The following is a 23,513-nucleotide window of genomic DNA, read 5'->3' as shown; positions in this document are numbered from 1 at the left end:
CCACCTTGTATGACAGTGATACACATTCCCACAACCTCATGCTATACAAACACAACACTCCAAATGGACACGGAGGCACCCAGACACAAAGACACAGAGAGTGGTTCAACTGAACTATAAATACTGATATACATGGGAAAAGCAAAGATTTTCACAGCGTGAGGAGAGTCCCCTTACAATGTGAGATTTACAAACCCCCAGTGGGGTCTAAAGATACCCTTGGAGGAAAAAAATGGCTTCTGGGATGACATCCACCCAAGAAGAGACAATATAAAGTATCAGTTTTTATATTTACCAGTACACAGAGTGATGTAAAATGATCACAGAAATTAAGCTATTGCAAATCCAAGCCATTAAAAAGGGAGCAGGGAGGCTCAGAGTAAGGCAGCAACCGTGCACTTGCTGGCTGGAGGGGAGCTGATCACGTGCCAAGGGCACCAGGGGGCTCAGACGGGGGCCTCAAATCAGGCCAACCTCAGACTCCTCAGGGAGGAGGACCTGGGCCTGGCAGCCACGGGCAGTCTCAGGAGGGATCTGTGATGGTGAAGACATCTGGAAGGTGCGAAAGGTTAGAAAGAGAGGGATGCTCGGAGAAGGAAGACAACCACAGACTCCTGGAACACAACAGACAGAAACACAGCCAAGTGACTGCATTTCATGCTGCCCTGAGCTCTTCCTATCAGGACAAAATCACGGCCAAAGGCCCAGGTAGGACCAGCAGGAGACCCATCTCCTTGGGCTGCCCTCCAGAGCCCAGGGGTGGGGGTGGATCCAGAAGTGCAGGCGAAGGGCAGGCCCTGAACCACCCCACCCCCGCCACCCAGAGGCACAGCAATCGCTGGAGCTCAGTGGGCCTCAGGCTGCATCCTCGCTGCTCAGAGCCCAGTACTCTCAGATGCTGCGATAAAAATCCTTCTTGACTTGTTGCTTCTCCCCTCCTGCCCTCCAAAGCGTTCTCCTCTTCCCAAACTCACCTGTTCTGCAATGCCTCCCTTAACTGTCCGACTCAGATGCATCGGCCCCGGGCTTGCACCCTCCACCACTTTGAGACTCAACACATATTAGAGTGCCAGGCAGTTTAGAGTTGTAAGAACCCTCAGTGAGCAACCACCCCAACACCTCCCTCATGCCCCAGCTGAGGAAGATGGTAGTGAGGCCCAGAGCCAGGAGCAGGCCACCCGCTCAGGCCAGCCTGCTGGGCAGCAGAGCTAGTTCCTGGTTTAGGGGTCCTCATTCCCCATTGAATACCATTTCCTCTGTCCCAACTCCAAGCAACACATCTATCTCAAAAAAGAGCAGGTAACTGAATCATAACAGCCATACAATAGACACCATGAAGCCGTTACAAATGATACCAGGATTGACTGACACGGAACAATATCGAGGATATGCTGTGGCTGAGAAGACAGGTTGCTGGAGCAACACATCAGTGAATGCTAGGTGACCCAAACAAGAGTGGCCTCGCGCCAGGGTCAACTCAATTGGAACTCCACCTCCTGCTGCTTCTGCCAAGAAGCGCCTTCCTTGACTGAGCCCTGCCCCGCTGTGGGGATGTGCTTCCCATCACTGTGCCCAGCAGACGCCCAGGTCATGCTCACCTGTCCTTTCTCCGCTCACCAAGGGCCACAGGGTTGACTGCAATTCTAGGCAACGTGGAAGCTGAGGTCTGGGACTGGCTACAAGAGGACAGGGTGTCGATGTTGAGGGGTGACTGCGGAGGTGTGCTGCATTCAGAATGAGACAACGAACCTGCCGAAAAAGGTGTGGGGTAACATGGGCCTCGACCTTGCATCTCAGTTCAGCAGCCAAGACCCAGAGAGAAACATGATCCAGACTCTGGCCCGTGCCATGGCCACAGCACACAGCCCTGAGTTCAGATGCTGGGTTCAATAGGGCCTTTCTATCCCTACATCACTAGACAGAGGCTGGACTCAGTGTTTACAGACTGGCTGGAATGGGGAGGCAGTCAGAGCCCTGCCCAGACCCTCCCCCGAGAGGTCAACATGAACAGTGGAGGGGAAGGGCATGCTGAGTCCTCACCTCTGTCAGAGCCCACAACAGACCGCGGGTATCTTGGTGTTGACGGGATTTTAATGCGCTCGGCCTTGAACTGCAAGTTGCTTGAAGACCCTGTGGTTCCACAAGGGGACAGAACTTTAGGCCTATGAGCAGACACCACCCCTCACCCCTTCTAGTGGTCAGGAAAGATGCACAGTCGTGACAAAGTGCAAAGCAGGGCCATGCCATTTATCCCCAAGGGCCTCAATGTGGAACAGGCAAGAAAAGCAGATACTTAACACCAGTATTTGAATAAACTGTGCAGGCCGAGCCTGCTCCAGAACAAAATCACACAAATCTCAACTTTTGCCTCAGAACATGGGAAGCAACCCAAGAGAAAGAGGCAGGTGCTCACCTGCTCTCACAGGTTGGGGCCCTGCCACTATGGGGTAGGTGCCAGACTCTGCTCTGGGCTTCATTTCCCGTAAGTGGTTAGCAATACAGAATCCCCCAGAATGACCGAAAGCTCGCGGACAGGGAGCAGGGCTCCTGGGCCAAGGGGTCACCAGGAACTACCACATGGCCACTAGGGAGAGCGAAAAGACACAATGGACGGCCAAAGGAAACGTGCAGTGCGGAGGCTCCCTCAGCCCTGGAGGGGAGGAGCCGTGTGGGGAAGCCACCAGGCGGTCAGGCGTGATGACGCAGGCAGGCGGAGATGGACAAGGCCAGGGACCTGCTACTGTGAGAAGGTTCTAGTGGTGCAGTTACCAAGGCGGGCACTGGAGGGCAGTGAGTTGGACCCATGGGAAGCTCTCATCTCAGAATAGTCGCTGCAGGCCCTGTGGCTCAGATCCAGGCTCAGGCGTCCCTGGTGCTGGACACTGCGAGAGAACCAAACAGGTGAGGGGCCAGGACCGGACACAGCCCCTGGGGAGAAACACAAGTGGCAGGCCTGGGCAAGGCCTCCCTTCCTCAGCCAGCAGAAGGGAGGCCCTAAAGCCACTGGCTGTCAGCTGAGGGCAGCAGCCTGCCCGCAGCCATGCCCAGAGCGGGCACCCATGAGGGCCCTGCATGTGGTAGAAGGGGCCAAACGGAGCAGGAGCAGCCCATTCACTCAGCCTCAGCTGTGTCGGGCTCACCGGACGTAGGGTTTCTACAGGGAAAACAGAGGCTCTGAGTCCTGGGTGGGCCAGGGAGAGGAAGCCTTTCTTGGGGGGTGAGTGGGGAGAGGCTAGATGGAGAGAGGACCTTGGAGAGGGAACCATGAGCCTCACTCAGGAGAATGTGCCTAGAAGCCAGAGGGCAGAGGGCCAGGCATCACCCGCTCAGCTGGCCTGCTGTCAGGCCCAAAGACATCCTTTACTAATGGCACGAGACTCCCTCTCTTCCCTGCCTGCAACCCTCTGGTGGTCTCTCCTGCACTCAGAATAAAACTCAAACTCTCTATTACCCCTGCAGACCTGCAGGATGGGTGCCCCATGGTCTGGGCTCACCTCCTGACTCACCGTACCTTTGTCAAGCTCCCCCTCTCTGTCCTAAGAGCCCATCACACTGCAGTCAGGTGCCTGAGCTGGAGCACACACAGCCCTCCTCCCTGGGGACTCTGCCCCAGGTCTTGTGCAGCTGGCCTCTTCTCAGCCTTTTGATCACAGCAGCACCCGCACCAGGGGGCCTCCCGACCATCCAATCTAACTCTACCCCCTCTTCCAAGTCAGCCTGGCTCATCACCTTGTTTCATGGTTTTCAGAGCTACTTGGCACCATCTGGTATCACTCTGGTCACGTTTTTCTGCCTGCCTCCCACACTTGAACACAAACGCCACATAAGAAGAAACTTGTCTATTGAGTTCTCCATCATATCCCCCGGGAGCTAGAACAGTCCATGGCACGTAGTAGGTGTTCAATAAAACTTGTCAAATAATTGAATGAATGAATGAATGAATGAAAGTGAGTACTTTTTAAGGTTCAGTTTCCTTAGCGATATAAAACAGAGACAACAGTCCTTAGCACCTAGGGTTGCTGTGGCAATTAAATGAGATATTTATAAAGGTCTGAGCACAGCGCCTGGCACGTGAGCAACGAAGCATTTGGCTACCATCACTATCATCTTTCCTTAACTACCTTTTCAAGCTTCATATTAATGAACCAAGAGAGCATCCTTGACGTTCACTTTCCCTGGGGTCTCAGAGCTGCTGAAACCAGCCCCTTCCCAGCTACGCAAGGAAGCCTCTCTGTCCATGAGCCTCTTGAAGCACCGGTGGCTTTATGGCCAGGCAGGCTTGGATGGCTAGGGTACAGGGAGGTGTGGGGTGACTTCACATACCTGGGATGCAAAACCTGGGGGCCGATCTCTCTGGGGACGGGTGGAGAGCTGCAAGGGCCAACCCTGTGGCTACGCACAGTGTAGATGGGGTTCCTCAGGATGGAGCTCACAGTGGTGCTCGGGGTCATACTCCGGGGAACGGTGCCTAGAAATGGGCTGGGTGAGAACCAGCTTCCCAAAGCACCCAGCCAGCCCCAGACCTGTGCAAGCCTCTGGCCTTTCTCCATCTGTAAAATGGGAGAGTTCTCTTTGATGCTTCCTATTTCCCAGGCCGCTATGGGGAGAAAGCACTTTGCAAACCTAAGAAATGTCACTGACAAAAAACTAAATGTCACTCCAGACAGGGAAGCAGCAATTGCTAGCTCTTTGGACTTCTGGGCTAAGGACACACAGCTGCTCCTTAAAATGATGGCCTCCACTGTCCCAGGAACTGGGCGGTCCTGTGGGTCTACAAAGACCCTCCTCCTCCCAGCCCTGCCCAGCTGACTCACCCACAGATGCCTTGCTGGGGTAGAGTGGGGGGTTGCTGTGCCGGCTGGAGTGCCCTGGCGAGTAAGGGGACCACTCCTGGAACTCTGGGGAGACTTCTCCACTGGCTGAGATGCACTTCTGCTCCTGTAGAACCAAAGCAAGAGGGGGTGGCTGGACACAGGGAAACCCATAGGTGTTTGCAAGCAATTATGTTTCTTATGCACTAGCTCCTCCCACTTGGACACGAAGTGATGGTCGGGGAGATGTCATTGCTCACTTGAATTGCCTTACACACCCGGAAGGGAAGAACTTCCTAAAAAATACTCTGGAAGAAAGCCACAGAGGAAGGTTCTGTTCTTTCAAATAAGCAGAGGTTGTATGTGTGTGTAGAAGGTGGACCAAGTGTGCATCAGAGCTGTGTGAAGCTGTCTGCAGAGCAGCATGGATTTGTTCTCCTGCTCACAGCAACCTCTCCCTTCTGTAAATGACTACAGCACCCACAATGACAAGCCAGCCTGTCCTGCAGCTGCCTGACAGATTCACGAGTTTGATCTTCTCTCCTCAAACCCCTCAAGGCAGGTCCATGTCACCTGGTTTTGTTGTGCAGTTTCAAAAGCTTCTCGTTGAATAAGCAACTTAAATGCTACGCCCAAGAATGTGCTTCTCTCTTGGTGTCACATCCCCAGTAATGTGCACATCCCACATTACGCTCCAATCTCCAAAGGAGGGCTGCTTCCCACTGGCATCCACCTGCCACCCCTCCCCCTCCCTCGGGTAGATGCTCAGAGCAAAGGAGCCAGGGCCAGGCACAAGCCTGGCGACACCGATGCAGGCACTGGGGTGCTCTCACGCCAACTACCCCTTCCCACACCCACCCCCCACTCCCACCCCCACCCCAACGTTGGCTCTACCTCCAGGAACTGAGCAGGAATCACCACTGGCGCGAGCTTTGGCCGGAAGCTGGGGGCAGACTTTGGGCGGCGACGCTTCTGGCCCAGCTCGTCCATCTTCTGGGACGTGAGGTCCTCATCACACGACTTCTTGGCAGGCAGGTAGGAGGAGTCTCCATCCGCTTCAGGGTAGTAGCTGGAAGCAATGCGGACCCTGGCCTTGCGAGGAGGTGAGGCGTGCATGGGTTCCCCAGGGTCCACGTCGGGGGGCAGGGCACTCGGGGGGCTGGTGGACGGGGAGCTGCCCACCAGAGTGGCCTCTGACTCAGAGCTGGTTTCTAGCCTGTGCTGGAACTTAATGGAGTCACTCCTCCTGGGAGGTTTTGGGGGCGTCAGCGGGCCCACCCTCTTGGAGGGCTGGGGGGAATGAGCAGGCCCAGGGCCTGGGAGCAGGTAGTCTATTTTGGGGGGCGTCTGGGGGCGTTTGAATGTGTTAGGGTCAAAGATGGACTTTCTTTGCTTTGGCTTCTTGTAAACAGAGAGCTTCTCGGGCCCTGCCGTGGAGCTAAGCACGGCCTTGGGCCAGGTCCCGCCACTGTTGGGGCTCTCGGGCTCGGCCTTATCCAGGGGAGCCTCGGTCGCCCCGCAGGAACCAGCCTCAGTCTCGAAGGGCAGCAGTGGCCGCCGGCTCCGCGAATCCGCCAGCCCATAGCCACGCTCCCCAGAGGCATCTGAGCGGAAGGAGCTCAGGCTACGCTCAGAGGCGCTGGGACACGTCTGGGGGGAGGCTGGGAAGGGTCCCCCAGGGAACGGCTTGTGCAGGAAGGAGCTGCTGCCTCCTGGGGGGCCCGGCTCCTTCCTGTCCTCCAGCCTGTCCGTGTAGAAGATGTCCGTCTGCGTGGAGTTATTGTGCTGCATCAAGTTCCGTTTGTTCTGAGCCTGGACCTCTGGGCCGTGGGCTCGGAAACTCAACATCTTATCAGAGTCCTTGATGTTCTCAAAGATGTTCTGGCCACTCCATGAGGAGCTCTGAGGAAACACCTACATAGGAACCGCAGGAGTGAGAAAGAAAGCAAAGACCACAGAACCTGCCGCTGCCACTGACAATGCCCCTGCAGGCAGAGCAATGGTCAGGAACAGGCCACACACACCCCAGAGAGCAGGCAGACACACACACACATACAGGCATGCAAACACACACACATGCATGCACACGCATGTACACATCTCCCTGACGGGGGGCTTTCCCATGCCCTGGTCACTGTGAACCCGCTGGAGAGCCCTAAGTGCTCTTGACCTTGAGTACTTTCTGAAATCACCTGGATAATGTCCTGCATACTTTTTAAGTTATTAAATAAAAAAAGATTCATCACTTAAAATACATATCTTATGGTATTCACATAATGGAATATCATTCAGTAATAAAAAGAAATGAGCTATGCCCAGCCGGGCGTGGCTCAGCGGTTGAGCATCGGCCTAGGATCCAGGAGATCAGGGTTTGATTCCCGGTCAGGGCACATGCCTGGGTTGCGGGCTCGATCCGCAGTTGGGGGTATGCAGGAGGCAGCCGATCAATGACGATTCTCTCATCATTGATGTTTCTATCTCTATCTTCCTTTCCTTTCCTCTCTCTAAAATCAATAAAGATATATTTAAAAAAAGAAAAAAAGAAATGAGCTATCAAGACATGAAAAGACATGGGGGAAACTAAATGCACATTAGTAAATGAAAGAAGCCAATCTGAGAAGGCTGCGTACTGTACGATTCCAACTCTACGATATTCTAGAAAAGAGAAAACTAGAGACAGTGAAAAGATCAATGGTTTCCAGGGATGGTGTGAGAGAGAAAGGGGTGAATGGGGAAGCACAGAGGATTTTCATTACAGTGAAACTGTGCTGTATGATACTGTATCGGCAAGTACACATCATTGCACATTTGTCCAAACCCATAGAATGTACAACACCAAGAGAAAATCCTCATGTAAACTGTGGGCTTTAGTTAATACTAATGTGTTAACATCATGACAAATGAACCCCACTAATGCAAGATGTTAGTAGCAGGGGAAGCAGAGGGGGGAGGGGAGATATGAAAATTCTCGACACTGGCTCAACTCTTCTGTAAACCTAAAACTGTTCCCGAAAAGGCTATTAATTTTAAAAGAATTAATTTTAAAAAACTTGCTTAATGAAGTGGATAGGCCTATTTTTTCCAACTTTCTATTATCAGTCTTTTCAATTATGTAGAAAAGCTGATAGAAAAGTACAAGTAAATACCTATAAACCCACCATTTAGGTTTAACAATGTTTTAAAAATTGCCTACATGTGTCAATCTTGCAGAACATTTTAAAGTTTTAAGTACAACATTTCACCCCTAACAACTGTATCACGTATTCCCCCAAATGAGGCCATTCTCCTATGTAACCTCAATACTGTCATTATACCCAGGAATATTAGCAATTCCCTAAAATGAACTAATTATTCAATCTAGATTCAAAAGCACCGCACTATCCCCAAAATGTCTCCATAGCTGTTTTTTGTTTTTAAACCAGATTCCGGTCAGGGTTCACGCACACCTGGCACTTGTAAATTAGGACCCTTTTCCAAGGGTCCCAGTGACACGAGAAGAGGGTCAGGCACACGGAGCTGGGGCTTCGCCTGCCCCAGACAGCAAGCACAGGAAAGGGACGGGCGGGACCCTTACCTTCAGGAGGGAGAGCGTCAGGGAGTCCTGGCAGCTACGCAGCAGAGACTCACACTCATTCAGAGACTTGTTGTCCAGTGCAATGCCATTGATCTAGGGCCAAACAGAGACCTTGTCAGGCCGGCCGCCAAGACCAGGGCTCTGCCCACCTGCCAGCCCAAGTTGGACCGTGGGCCTGGCTCTGTAAGGTCCCCAAGTCTGAAGCTGGCAAAGGAGAGAAAGACCCTCCCCAGTAAGGCCTCTGCAATTCAGTTAAAGGGCTTCTGAGGAGCATGCAACACACAGCCATAAAATCACCATATAGGAAGGAGCATATCTGACTGGGACCAGGCCACCATGGCTTCCAGGGAAACTGGGGGGACAGCAGGCTCTGCTTCCTGCTGTGTGATGCTGGACCTGGATTCAGACTCCTTCATGCCTAAATGGAAGATAAACTGTGTGCCCCCAGGGGCGGGAGGAGACTGAAAAACATGGCCATGGAGTGAAAGGCCTTTGTAAACGAAAAAGTACCACATGAGCTGAGTATCGTCACGGTTCACTAAGACACATCACAACCGCTTACGCTTGAATTTCTGCCCACACCTCTCTCGGACGTGCCCCAGTCTTTGAAAAAGCGTATGTGCAGTAGGTGACCGGTTAGACCAGGCTGCACCCATACCACGGAACACACAGCCAGCAGCGAGAAGGAACACGCGCCCTGCTGAGCAGGACAGCGGACCTGAAAAGGTCACACATTGTACGATTCTACTTATCTGCCATTCTCGGGGTGACGCATTATAGAGATGGAGAGCAAATTAGTTGCCAGGGGTTCTGAATGGGGGAGCAGGGCGTGGGTGTCCCTCTAGGGGGTAACACTGGTAACATGAGGGAGACTGTGGCGGTGGAACAGTTCTGTGTCTTCATTTTTTTTTTTGGTTACCTAAACATGATAAAATGACACAGAACTAAACACATACACTGTATCAATGTCAACTGCCTGGTTTTAATATTATAGTTATGTAAGATGTAACCATTAGGGGAAACTGGGTAAAGGGTATAGAGAACCTCCCTATACTATCTTTGCAACTTTATCTATTTTTAGTGTAATTTACTGAATTATAATTACTTATGTAATTATTTCAAGGTGAAAAGTTTAAAATATATATGCAGAAGAATTATATTGGAGTAGTGGATTAATTCGGTTGTTTTTTCCTTTATTACTTTCCCACATCTTGAGATTTTTCACAATGGCAATGCTGCTTTTAAAGTCTGGTGCTCCCAAAATCTGAAAAGCAGTGGCAAAGATGTGAAGCAAAGAGCTCCCCACACACTGCAGGTGGGACTGAAAAGGCCATGACCTGTTGGGGACACAGGGGAAGGTCATATCAAATGTTAGATGCTTATCTGATCTAGCACTTCCCCCGCCCCAGGAATAATTCCCCCGTGGCACACTCTCATGGGTCCCTGTGGGTCCCGTGGAGGGATGCGGCAGTGGCCACGCAGCACGGCTTGTAAAGGCAAGGATGCCCTGAGTATCTGTCGGGGGGACTGGCTAACAGCTGTGCTGCTACCACTAAGGAACATGCAGTTACTGAACCGACCCAGACACGCCTAGGAAGAACCGCGGGGCATGCGTTTAAAGCAAAAACAAGGCTAGCAGCTAAGTCTATCATCCCATCTGTGTGTGCTTTTTAAGTAGAAGATATCCATGTTTTGAATATTTCTGGAAGAAAACACAGTAAGTTAATAGCGGTTGCCATCAGGGTGGAACTAATTGATGGGCACCCAGACTGGAGAGGAGTTACCGCTGCTGTGCCTGTTGCAGGACTGGAATTTGGGGTGTGTGTCATGAACAAGCATATGCTTTCAATGTTAAAAAGTTATTTACAAGGAGCAAATGTGATGCCCTCCGACTCAGCAGTCTCACAGCACGGCGGGGGTTGGTCACCAGGGATGCTGCTAAGTATCCCCACAGCGGCTGCTGCACACAGGTGACGTTTATGGCAGGGCTGTTTGCAACTGCAGAACTGAAAACAACTCGTATGTCCATCAATCAAACAACGTAAACTATAGATAATCAAACAGCAGAACACCGGGAGGCGGACAAAAACAATAAAGGTCGACTTGGAAGGGTACCCACAATGTAGAATGCAAACTGCAGGATAACAGAAGATGATTCCACTACTGTATTTTGGAAAGCAAACAAAACCCAGAACCCCTATCCGTGTACACAGATTTGTACGCGCACCTAAGGTCCAGCCGGGAGCACATCTTCCAAATAAATGGGGAGAGATCACCTCTAGGAGCAAGATTAAAGGGAAAAGAGGAACTGCCACTTTGTACATTTTGCTATTGCTTGAATTTTACAGCAAACGAGTCTTTGGGAATAAAAAGTAAATTTTAAAAGAAATAGATAAAATATTTGGTAAAAAAGATTTCTTTAAAAAATCACATATAGATACCTATTTTTTTTTAAATTGACCTAACTATACATTCATATATAGAATAAAGATTGTAGGGAAATACAGTAAAAATGTTAACAAAGGTTATCCATAGGTGGCAGCAATAAGATGAATTCTTATTTCCTTCTTAAACTTTTTCTGTACTTCCTAATTTTCTACAATAAATAGAAACATACTCTCAGAAGGAAAAAATCACATTTAAATGTTCACATTTAAAGAAAAAGGCGAATATTAAAAACTGTGTTCATTACGTCTTGTTCACAACTCCCGAATTTGTAACCTGTCTACGTGCAGCGAACAACCCATCCTGGAGACTTACCGCCACGATCCTGTCTCCCACGGCAAGGGACCCCTCCTTGGCGGCCGGGCTCCCAGGCACCACAGCAGCAGCATACACTCCATTCTCCAGGCTGATGCCGCTGTCTGTGAACCACAGGCGGTCCCCAGTGAACCCTGCCCAGGTCGCAGGGCCCTCTGGTGGCCCCACCTCATCTATGGGAGATACTCTTACAAAGTTGGGAGATTGTGACCTGTCCATCCCAGCACCCACCCGAGCCAGGCCACTCAGGGGCTCAGTCACATCTGGTCTGGTGAATCAGAGACAAGCAGGACCCAGATGGCCCCACGCTAGGGAAGCACATGGGCTGCACTGAAGCAGCATCAGCGCCTCAACCCTGGGAATGAAGTGCACCCGAAAACACACCTTTCTGTCCGCTCAGGTTGATGTGCAGCGGAGTGACCACCTTCCCGCCCAGGGACTTCCTGCGCCGCACGACCATGTTGATGGCGCCCTCCCCGTTGAGGAGCGCCCTGATGGCCTGCTTCTTGTCCTTATTGATGAGGTCCACGTCATTGATCCTCAGCAGCCAGTCATTGACCCTGAGGAAGACAAGGCCGGCTCGGCGTCAACATAGGCCTCAGGGGGAGCACCAGCTCTTCCCATCCGGGAAGCCAAGTGCCAGAAAGCAGGTGCCCCACATACACATTCAGAAAGATTTCCCCTTCCAGGGCAGTCAAATGGTTAAACTCACAGGTGCTGGAGCTACACTGCCTGGTTCAAGTCCTGGCTCTACCACTCACTAGCTGAATGACCTAACCCCTCAGAGCCTCAGTGTCCTCATCTGTAAAATGGGGCAGCACCTACCTCATAGGATTATGAAGATTAATGAATTAATTATAAAAGTACGTAAACCAGTACTGAGCATATAGTAAGCGCTATTTTCTCATCATTGGTATTTCATGGAATGAGCATACAATAGACATTCTATGCTCTCACACATAGCCTGAGCCCCTTTCTACCCAGAGACATGAAAGGGGGCACCTGGTGACTGGAGAAAGGTCAGGTTCACAGGCAACTGTGAGTTAGAAAGTGTCCTTTTTTTTTTTTTTTAATTGATTTGAGAGAGAGAGACAAAGAAGAGAGAGAGAAACATTGATGAGAGACAACCATCGATGGCTGCCTCCTGCACGCTCCCTGTTGGGGATCGAGCCCACAGGGCATGTACCCTGACTGGAATCTAACCGGTAACCTCTCAGTGCATGGCTTGATGCTCAACCAACTGAGCCACAGTGAGCTGCAGGCCTCAGACAGACTGAATCCCTCAGACCCAGGGATGCATTCATTTAACTACCGCCTGGCTCTCCAGGGCCTTTCATTGGGTCAGAGGGCCCCACCTTCCCTCAGAACCTGGGTTTCCTCAACTCTTACCGTAAGCGGCCATCTGCAATGCTTCCTTTGTCCACCTTAGTGACAAATATGCCGCAGTCCCCGGGCAAACAAGGCTCATTCACACCTTCCGCCATATCGAACCCCAGTGCCTTCAAATCAATGTCCTCCTGTCAAAACAGCAGCAGCAGCAGCCACTTTACAAAGCAGTGATGAGAAACATGGGCTCTTAAACCCCAAGCCACTCGCTCTAATGTGGGACTGTCCCTTCACTGTGACTGACAGGGCACGTAGTCCCCAAGATGCAGCCTATGAGCAGCTATAATCTGCCTCTCTCAGCCACTGCAGACACACGTCCCCACCAGCATCACCCCTGGGGACTCTGCTCTTCCCTCTTCATTCCATGTCCTGCGCCAGCATCTACCACACAACACAGAAAACCAACCTGCTGGAACCCAGCTTGAACAAGTGCAGGGAAAGGAGCATTTGCATCCTGGGAGGAAAAGCCGAACCTCCAAACTAGCAACTGTGACACTGGGGGACACTGGAAGAGGGTCCTTCCCTTTCTCCCTCATCCAAAGTCTTCATGTCAGCAAAATGGAAGAAAAGACATGAAGAAAGCTCACCGTCTCCCTTTCAAACTCTACAACTTCTGTTTCCCACTCCATGGAATCGGTGTCGATGGCTGAGTCATGGGAGCTGTGGGCCATCAGCTGCCGGAACCGGGCCTCCTTTTCCAGCTGGGATTCCATCTGCTCCCTGCGAAGAGAGGGAGCCGTGGCCAGGGCCCTGTGAGGCGAAACACCCCACCCAAGTCACAGCTGGAAACCAGGTGGACCCCTCATGAAAGTTCAATGGGGCTGTCACCTCGTACTTCATGCCAGCTTCCCAATAAATCTGAAGTATCAGGTCCAGTCTGCTTGGATATCAGGGGGGTTTTATACTGTTTGGGTTTTTTCTTAAAAGACTCAGAAATTCTTCTCACATTTATCTAGAGGTTTAATGCAATTCCTACGAAAATGCCAGCAAGAGATTTTCATAGATACAGACAAGAATATTCTAAAATTTATAGGGGAAGGCGAAGAAAGCAGAGCAGCTACACCAATTTCAAAAATGAAGAATTAGGTGGGAGAAACCACTCTACTCAATTTTAAGACTTTTTATACAACTACAGTACTCCAGACTGAGCGGCACTGCCAGGAAGGTAGACACACAGATGAATGAAACAGATGAAAGGATCCAGAAATAGCCCTGCAAAGGACAAAAGGTGCAGAAGTAACTGAATGGAGGAAGGATAGTCTTCAACTAATGATGGTGCAGCTGGACATCATGGCAAAAAAGGGAATCTCAACCTGAACACCACACCTTACATAAAAATTAACTCAAAATGCACCACAGATTTAAACGTAAAAAATAAACTATAAAACTTTCAGAAGGAAAATACAGGAGGAAAGTCTTTGTGATCTAGGGCGAGGTTAAGGGTTCTCATACATAACAGAACCCATTCAAAATAAAAAAATAAAAAGTCAATAAACTGGACTTGATCAAAATGAAAACTTAAGCTCTCAGAAAGACACAGGTAAGAGGATGGAAAAACAATCAGCCCTTGTCCCATCCCCCAGTCACTTGCACATAATGCTCTTCCTTCCTAAAACCTAGGCCCGGACCACCTTCCCAACTCATCAGCCCTGCCCACTGGGCTCCTGGCACACTGGTGACTGACTTGTTTTCCGCCCAAGTGCACAGCTCCCAGGTCCACACTTTCGGCTGAGCTGGGCCCTCACTGGCCAGCTCTAGAATGCTACTCAGCTTCCTGGGCACCGCCTGGAGCCCAGCCCACCCCTGCGCAGCCTGAAGCTCTGCATTTACTGCTGACTGCACCGGTCTCTCCCTCCCAGTGGGCACCTCTGCTGCTCCTGCAGGCTGGGGGCTTCCTGTGCAGCAGCGTGGACTCCATCACCAGCACCCCTGGGAGAGAGAACTCAACAGAAAGGAGATGCAAATACAAATATGCTGAACAAACCAAGGAACCTGACTTCCTTAGGTGGTCCAGGCAACTCCAGCACAATTAAAATGGAAACTTCCTCCCACGCTGAAGCCTCAGGGGGTCTAGGCTGTACCTCAATTTGATTCCATCACTTGAAAGACTATCACTTTGCCTCAACCTCTGAGATTTTCTTTAGAGCATTCAAGCCCCAGAGGTTCTAGGTTTTTACCTAATCAATAAAGGGGCTTGTCTGATGTTAGGTGTTACTGAGTGGGAGGGGAAGCTGCACTCCCTTCTGAAGGGCGTAGCTCAAGTGAGCAAAGCTTGTACACTGGCACCCACGCGCCTCGCACCGTCCTTCCCCACTCCATCCCATGGGAAGTTCCTGGAATGGACAGAGAGCCACTCTTCTCGACTAGAATCTGGTTCTGGGCTACTGCGCTCTGCCGATTTCTCTTTTAAACTTTGATCTCTGCATTTTCAATCTGCTGCTTATAGTCACAGGTTTTAGATGATACCCCTGGGAACACTGTTGTCACTGAAGGGGGTTGTCTGACATCCCAAACAGTCTCTCCCAGATGGGCATCCAACTAACACAGTAGGACAGACTGCTGAGTGGTGGTCACAATCGCCTACAAAACCACCACAATCTGTCATCACTTTGTTCCTTTACATATTTATCTCTCTGATGGACCTGCCTGTGGTCTGTCTCCTTCTGTGTGCTGTGTCCCCCATAGGGCAGGGACCTGGTTGGCCTGCTCAGCCATCTCCCCTGTGCCTCCCACAGGCCTGACCCATAGAGAGTAGGCATGTAGTAAATCCTTATTGAGTTGATGAATGAATGAGGGAGGGAGGGAATGAATGAATGGACAATGCATGTTTGTCCCCAAATGGACTGCCAGGGAGCAGGGATGTTCCTTCCTATATGCCTCTGCACATGGTACACACTTCCATGTGCTCAGCAAAGGGCCACTGTCATCTTCTCTGCTGGTCTTTGAATTTCTAATTAGCTCTCCATGTGGAGCCAGCATTTGGACCCATTCTACAGACTGACATAATAAGGCAGAGAGAAGGGATAGATGGCCAGGCCTTGCACTTCGCTACCTTGTACAAGAGCAGCCCAGGCAGGCGCCCACCCCAGCATACTTGAGCTCCTTCAGCTCCCGGCTGACGTCATTCTTCTGTTTGCGAGTGTCATCCAGGCTGCGCAGGGCCTCGGCCAGCTCGGTCACTGCCCTGTCCCGCTCCCGCCTCAGGTTGTCACACAGAGTCCTGGTAGAGGGGGTACAATGCAAGGTCACCATGAGGGGTGAGGGACAGAGGACTCGCGGCCTGCAGTAGACACCCCAGGTGCCTACCTTGTCCCCAGATGCACAGGAATGTTTGAGAGTTTGTAGGTAAGGCCATCAAGACCATCCCCACTGAGGGACAGAGGTTATGCTGAGGACCCAGGAGAAGAGATCCCTTCCCCAGTTACTGGGAAACAAACACTGAGTTCCAAATGTCCAGTGCTCATCCCACTGCTTCACCCTATAGTGCCTGGGGTTAAACAGCACCTCCCACTGAAGCCCACCCAGCAGGCCCTGTGCTCCAGTCATGACCAAGTACCTCATGACTACCCACAAGTAGGCCTTTCACAATCAGGCTGAGCCCCAACCCAGACAGGAATCGTGCCTCAAGCATCTCTATGGCCGTGAGCTCTGCACAGGCGCAAGTGCAGGCTGGACAACTCTCTGCTAAGGAATGTGGCTTCCGGGACCTCAGCCCCTAAGAGAGGAGGTGGGACAGGTGGCCTGGCAGAAGGAAGTCTGTGCTCTGTGCCACCTCCAGGACTGCACCCTGTCACAGGATAGACCAAGAACTGGTGTCCCCTCTCCATGGCCCCAAATCCCCCCACCTGAACACTCACCTCCTGACCAGCCTGTGTAGACATCAATCTCTCCTTTAAAAGGCCACAAGGGACCTTTCAGAAACTCTCAATGACCAAGTCCCTGCTCACTGCCAACATCCCCACCACCACATCCACTCCTGGCTCTACCTCAACCAAGGATCCAGTCTACATTCCCAGGTTTCCCTTTAAGGCCCTTACAACTGCCCTCAGGAGTGCTGTCAGCTGCCTCTTCTGAGACTCTCCAAGTGCAAGACCTACTCCAGTCACACCCATGTCCCTGCCCTGCACCCACATGACACCTTTGCTCATGATGTTCACTCAGGCTGCAATGCCCTTCCCTCCTCCACCTGGGAAAATCCCACTCATGCTTACGTTCTAGCTCGAATGCCATGCTTTCTGGGGAGACCTCCCCATCTGTTTCCCTTGCCCAGTGCCCTGCATGCCCCCACCACAGCTCTGGATGAGGACCTGGAATTCCCTGTTCATCCATCTTCCTTCCTCTCTGTCCTGGCAGAAAAAGCTGCCTGCAGCCCCCACAGGGCCGGCCCCTCACAGGCATCACACTACCTGGGAGCCTTGGAGCCATCTCCCAGGGTCTCCTTGCTCAAGGGACCTAAGATCCTGGCACACAGTAGGTGCCCAGTGAATACTGACTGAGAACGCAGCTCTGACTGTCAGTTTCATCAGAAGCTCCCTAAGAAAAGAGCCTGGTCTTGGGCCACTTTGCAAGATCCGAGTGCACACTTGGATGCAGGGTGAAGTGCAATGGACATGGACACGTGAAATTCTAATGCTCTGAGGCGAGGTGGGGCATCGCCCAGGGTGGGAAGGGAAGAATCTAGTCACCTCACCTGGAAGCGTGGCAAATGACTGCAGCCATCCCCACAGACCCAGTGTGTCAGGGGGAGACCTGAGCCCACGCTGGCCAGGGGCACCGTACCGGATGCTGTCCCGTTCCGCCACAATCTTGTCCCGCTCCTGGAAGGCCCAGTCCCGCCGGCACTTGGCCACGTCTGCCTCCTGGAGGGCTTCCTTCAGCTCCTGGCACAGAGCCTTGCACTGCTTTCGAAGAATCTCAGCCTCCTTGTTGGCTCTCCCGGCATCGATCGTCACCGTGTCTTTGATCTGGTGGGGACAAGAGGCAAGAAGAGGAGTTGTTACTGGGCCTTCTGGCTCAGAAGTACCACCTGACAGGTGCAGTGGCTGGGGCTGAACTCTTGGGGTCTGGATGGAGGGGAACACTGGGATCCCAGCCAGAGTCCATCCCCAAAACCCCTGCTGCACCTGTACCCCAATAACCACACACCCCAACATCCCCTGCTGCTCCTGTACCCCAATGGCCACATGCCCCACAGCCACACTCAGACCCCTAGTGACATTAGGTTAAGGTCCAGTCCAAACTCTCACAACCCACACAGCACCTGGACTAGAGCCCCTCTCAGCCAAGATCTCAGTGACCCAGGTGGACCGTCTCCCCAGGAGGGCCCGTTCCAGGCTCCACCCTGCCACTTATGACGTTTGTATCTTACAGAGCCACCACGTCTCTCTCAAGTGCTCCCGTGACAAAACATAAGGATGCAAGGCCCAACTGGAGTGAAGGTACAGACACTGGTCCTGATAATCCCCCACTCTGTGTCTGCAACACCGGTTTCTCAGCTCTGCTTTCTTTATCTAGCATACAGAGTTATTTTTAAATCTGGAGATGCAACAGTATTTTCCTGGTGAAGCCCTGTGCATCTCAGTTTGTTTAGAAAGCTGTCATCTGAAGCATCCGCATCTTGACACCTCCCCAGAGCATTACGTGCTCCATTAAAATTTCAAAGCAAGCTCTTAGGAGCGCTCATGTAGAAAGCTCCCTCTGTGCCCCTATGCTCCTTAGGAAACACAGGGAAATGACAAAGCAAGTGCTTACTGCAAGAGTAACTCCTACCCCAGCTCAAAGGCTTCCTGAAGAAGCAAAATACACACAAGAAAGGAGAGGAACAGGTCCCTTCTGTGCTGGGAATCTCCACTTGAGTAACAAGCACAGGGAAGACCAGCACACCCAGGCGGCTTCCCCCAGCTCCCCGGCGGACGGCAGCCTGCCTCTGCCGACGCGCACTCAGGAAGACCTCACGAGTTCAGCCAAGAGACAAGCAAGAGGGAGAGACGAAAACGTGTGCAGTCAGCTTATACCTCCCCCTCATCTCTCACATACAGTCAGGAGGAGCTGGGGGGAAATCTGCACAAAAATAGTACCTTAACTCTAGGGAGTGACAGTGTCACGCTCTGCTGAGAGTTTACATTTCCCAAGATCAAGTCCAATTACTTCAGGTTTAAGTTTTCCCACTTTTATGCAGTGTTGATTGTTCAGTTTGATCTTTTTATAAACAATTATTATTAATTCTAGCAAGAATTTGTTATAATAAAAATTTACTTAACAATAACATTTTCTTAAATCTACATTCTATTCTGTGTTTTATATTAACATAGTTTCCTATTTAAAACATGTTAACATGTGGTTTCAATGAAAGGTCTTTCCATCTGGCCCTGGATAACCATCTCGTGCTGAAGGCCAGAGGTGGAGACAGAGAGAGACCAACACCAGGGAATCAGGGAGCTCCTACCTTCTGCCCCCATCTCCCCTTCCTTCCACTGGGCCCTCACTGTTAGTCTCCAAAATAGAAACACCCCCAAAACATTGCTCCTTATGAGAAACACTGGAAGCATGATAGTCAGTCTTATTTAGAGGGGAGAGGAGGAACAAGGCATCTTTAAAAAAGAGTAGAATTGGGGAGCTGGGGTCCCTTTGTCCAAGCCCCCGATTACACTGATAAGGAAGCTCAGGGTCCAGGAGGTGACTGCCCCCAAGGTCCCACCCCGGGGAGCGAGCCCAGGTCCAGGTCTCCAAGAATCTTGCTCCTGTGCTCCCTCCTCCACACCATGCAGATCTCAGTCTGCAAAGCGCCACCCGTGATCTCCTTCGGCTGCCCTGGGTGACCTTGGACCACACGCTAAGGAACAGATGGGCTGGTTTTCACAGGACACTCACCTGCCTAGACGTGTGGCCGGCAAGAAAGGCCCAGGGGCTGCAGGGGCAGAACCCACACCAGCAGGTCTTGAGGTCACGGGAGATTAAGACCCTCCCACCCACACCTTAGGGCCCAAATGTCCCAGGCCACAGACCTGGCCTGGGAGGAATTGGGGGGTGTACAAAGCAGAGGAGCAGCTGAAGGTTTCAGTTCTGGAAGCTGCCCTGGGGGGAGTGGCGGTGGGGGCGGGGGCTCTCCTCTCCAGCCTGCTGGCTGGATCAGTGCCTAGAAGAGATTCCTGCCTCAGCTGACAGGCAGACTTGATGCCCAGCCAATGCCCCCTGCGAAGGCCAGGGAGCCGGGCTCCAAGCTGAAGGGCACGCATGAGTGCAGGCAATGGGGGGACAGGCTGCCACCAGATGCCAGCACCTCGGGAAGTCGGTGGTTCTTCATGCTTCTCGGTGCTTTCCACATTCCCACGAGGGTATGGTTAACCTCACAAGTTCCTCCACGTGGGACACTGTTCTATACCAGGCTCACCTCTTATGTGTCTGACACGGCCTGGACTTGCTGGTGTAGTGACTGACTCAGTCATTTTCAAGGTTTTCCTCTTCATCACTGTGTTTTCCCTTTTCAATAACAACACTTTCCCAACCATTAAGCTCTCAGGTGCCAGAGTGTGAAAATGCACTGATGGTTTTTCTAGGACAATTACCAAGTTCTAATACATTATATTTACTTATTAAAAATCCCTTCACCACGGTCTTTTAAAAAGTTCATCAAAGTAAATTCTCCTTTTTACAATGGCTTTCACCTTGACGGTCTGGAAATATCTCACTCCTTTGATACGAAATTGCCATTAGTTGGCCCATTTTTGCCAAAAAAAAAACAAAAACATTTTCCTAGGGTTCTTGACAGAGTAACCAATAACCATCTTAATAATAAAGGCTCAAATCATTCCTACTTTGCGTGGGCATTGCTCTAAGTGTGCTTTCAATATTAAATCACGTGATCATCACAGCCACCCAGGAGGCAGAAGCTATCCATTATCATTTCCATTTGTCAGATGAGAAAATTGAGGCCCAGAAAGCCCGCTCTCCAAGCACAGGGCCTGAGCCCCTTGCATCCATGGCCCCTAGGACTACCTGGGCATAAGGAGGTGTCACTGTCCACAGAAAGCCTCACAGGGACCCAGCAACTCCTCGGGCATCAGCCCTACTCGTGCTGGGTCCAGGGCTCTGGCTCCCACAATCCAATGCCCGCCACCCCCTGCCAATGTGCCCATCCTTTAGCACCTTGCTTTCCACTTCTCAAAGACCAACTTTAAAGGCTGTGTTCTGACGTGCACAGAAAAGTAGAATGGAGGAGCGTTTCAAAGCGAAAAAAGTCTGCTATGGCCAAGTTCAGCAGCTCTGAACAGAGCCGCACAGACCCACAGGATGGGAAGGGCCCCTCAAATCAGGGAGCCGGCAAGGAACATCTGCACTTGGGGGTGAGGGGTGCTAGCGATGAGGCCGAGGGGTCAAGAGGAAAGATGCAAAGCATCCACACTGATTCACCCTCAGGAGTCAAGCTAAGTGGCCTCACTCTGATGCTACTGAACCCCAGGCCCCTGACCCTAGAGCTCTGTCCCCTAGGGAGCAAGGCTATAGAAGGGCCTCTGATACAGCCTAGTATACCACCTTCTTACCAGGAGCCCGGCTGCCCCTTAAAGAGTAGACCCCTCAGATGCTGGGAGAAAAGAACCCTAGGGTGCTCTTCTGGACTCGCAAGGCCGAAGGTTCCTATGGCTTTGGGAAGTTGGCCTCGGGATCTTGCTTCTTAATGAGCAAATCTCTTGAGATATCTGCCTTCAGCACAAGACTGATCAGCAATTATGTCACCATGGGTTTGAGCGTGAGTGTCTGCGCATGGAGCACGCGCGTGACTGGGCGTGTCACCTTTCTTAGCCACACTGTAAGCTACGGAGGCCCGAGACCACAGCTGGACCTCCCCTTGCATCCCTGGAGCTCGGCTTAGAGCCGGGCCCTGAGCGCAGTAAGCTCGGCAGTTTCCCGGGCAGCTCCCACAGCCCAGCCGGCACACAGGCCTAAGACGAGAAGCCCTTCGCCCCGACTCGGGCAGGCTGCTGGTGGGGCACCGTGCGCACCGCGGTCCTTCCTCCCTCGCCGCTTTCCCAGCCGGAGAGGCCAGCGCCCAGCCACCTACCTGTCGCAGCGCCTCCATCTCCTCGCTGGCCGCCTTCTTCTCCGACGTGCTGCTTTTGAGCTTGGACTCGGCCAGCTCCACCTCGGCCTGCAGCTTGTCCAGCTCGGAGATGACCTGGTCCCGCTCACTCATGATGAGCTTGTACTCGCTGTACACCGCGTCCCGCTCCTCCCTGTACTTCTCCGACTCCTTGGCGGTCCTGGCCTGCGTGGTGCGCAGCTCCGTCAGCTCCGACTGCAGCAGCTCCATCTCCCACTGCAGGTCCTTGTTCTGGGCCGTGGCCTTGCTCAGTTCATGGTGGATCGCCTCGAACCTGGGGGAGAAAGGCAGCCAGGACGTGGGGGGTGGCGGAGACCTGCCCGGTCAGCTCTGCTGTGCTGGACAGTCAAGCATGAAGCTGCAAGTGAGGTCACTCTCCACACCCCCAAGGGAGAAAAGTCACGGAGCACCGGTGCCCCTGGACCTGGAATTTTTCTCAGCCTTTACAAACACCAGAAGTTGAACTGAGGACTCCATGCCCTCTGCTCTGCTAGAAACAACAGGAAAATGCTTCCACAGTCAAGCTATTTTATTTTTTAATGCATGAATCACAGTATATGAGAGATAAAAGTGGCCTTAACAGTCATTTAATCCAAACACCTCATTTTACAAATACAGAAAATAAGGAGATGCAGGTAGCTGGCCCAAAGTCGGCAGGTTAGTGTGAGAGCACAGGTCGGGCCTTCCAAGCCAGGAGGTACCTTCCACACAGGGAGCCTCGGGTAGTACTTCTGAGAGTGTGTTCCTTAGAACACCAATCCTACATGGCGCTCCATTAAAAAAAAAAAAAAAAGTATGTCCTCAGATGACTTGTGTTTGCAAAACACTGCGTTCCCCCCTCTTGGACGGTCTAGTGCTCAGTACCACAGTGAAGGCTCTGAGAAGTCCCACACTGCAGACACCTGTCTATGTGCAACCTGGCAATTCCCAAACCATTTTATATCCAGAGAACACTTTTCATATGAAAGCAATGAATGCCCAGGGAACTGGTATTCTGCAGAAACGTACTTTACCAAATATTGTCTGAGGCCAGGGCTCACGTCCCTACAGATTAGATACCTTACTAAAAAAATGAAGTTTTGAGAGAAACAATGCCTAGGACAATTAACTTTGCTATTTACTAGGTGGGTGACAGTGGGGAGAGGCTTGTGGGAGGAGCCCTAGGAAATGGGATGGTCGGAGCACACCCAAGTTGTTCAAATGCGAGGAAGAACAACTCCCAAGATGCACTGAGTGTCAAGAAAGTGTTTCCTGGAAAGAAGCACTTTTTGATTGAAAAGGCACAACTGCTGCGCTGTTTTTACTCTCTGGAAGCATCTGGGAGCCTTGCAGACAACCACAGGCCCACAGAGGACAGTGCCCCAAGGCAGAGAAGAGGCGTTTGGCTCCCAGGCCATCCTCCACCCTTGGCTCCTTGGCTCCTACCTCCTCAGGGAGAGGGCACACTGGTGCTGCAGCTGGATGGCCGTGTCCCGCTGCTGCGTCAGCATGTCCGTCTGCTTCAGCAGCCGCTGGTTCTCCTCCTCCAGCTGCTCCAGGCGGCTCAGGTCCGAGTTGTGGATGGCAACCTTCTCGCTGTACCTCTTCCGCAGGGCATCGTAGTCCTTCTTAACCACCTCCAGCTTGTCCATGGCCGTGTCGTACAGCTTGTTGAGAATTTCTGATGACCCGTTGTGCTTCAACACCTGGGGACCAGAGAGTCACACTTACCAGGGGTCTGGGGGGGCAGGAGGAAGGACAGACTGACCACTCACCTCCCTGTGTCCAGGGGTAGAACCGCTGACCAGGGAGGGGAGGCCATGGCCTCTGGCCTTGCGAGTCTCCAGGTCTGACTCTACAGGCCCTGCAGTCACACTGGGTGACTCATTAGTTCATGAACATTTGT

General features: G+C 51.9%; 1 protein-coding gene across 4 annotated transcripts in view; it reads right to left on the bottom strand.

Moving 5' to 3' along the window:
* DLG5 (discs large MAGUK scaffold protein 5) overlaps positions 1–23,513 on the bottom strand; it is a 109,390-nt gene that overhangs the window by 21,427 nt on the left and 64,450 nt on the right. For 2 of the 4 annotated variants that reach the window (XM_081158824.1, XM_081158826.1), the window contains 15 exons: positions 23,054–23,313; positions 21,590–21,902; positions 17,311–17,495; positions 15,584–15,751; positions 13,119–13,251; positions 12,535–12,662; positions 11,530–11,705; positions 11,146–11,249; positions 8,386–8,478; positions 5,706–6,725; positions 4,815–4,938; positions 4,324–4,468; positions 2,770–2,882; positions 2,041–2,130; positions 1,599–1,749 (listed from right to left, as the gene is read on the bottom strand). In XM_081158824.1, coding sequence (XP_081014950.1) covers positions 1,599–1,749; positions 2,041–2,130; positions 2,770–2,882; positions 4,324–4,468; positions 4,815–4,938; positions 5,706–6,725; positions 8,386–8,478; positions 11,146–11,249; positions 11,530–11,705; positions 12,535–12,662; positions 13,119–13,251; positions 15,584–15,751; positions 17,311–17,495; positions 21,590–21,902; positions 23,054–23,313 — 3,203 coding nt within the window. The remainder of the gene's footprint in view (positions 1–1,598; positions 1,750–2,040; positions 2,131–2,769; positions 2,883–4,323; positions 4,469–4,814; positions 4,939–5,705; positions 6,726–8,385; positions 8,479–11,145; positions 11,250–11,529; positions 11,706–12,534; positions 12,663–13,118; positions 13,252–15,583; positions 15,752–17,310; positions 17,496–21,589; positions 21,903–23,053; positions 23,314–23,513) is intronic. The other 2 variants (XM_081158825.1, XM_081158827.1) reach the window with 1 other exon arrangement.

Source organism: Miniopterus schreibersii (genome assembly GCF_964146895.1).
Source record: "Miniopterus schreibersii genome assembly, chromosome: 14".
Taxonomy (NCBI): Eukaryota; Metazoa; Chordata; class Mammalia; order Chiroptera; family Miniopteridae; genus Miniopterus; species Miniopterus schreibersii.
Note: the sequence above shows the minus strand (reverse complement) of the source record. Positions and strands in the feature narration are given on the sequence as shown.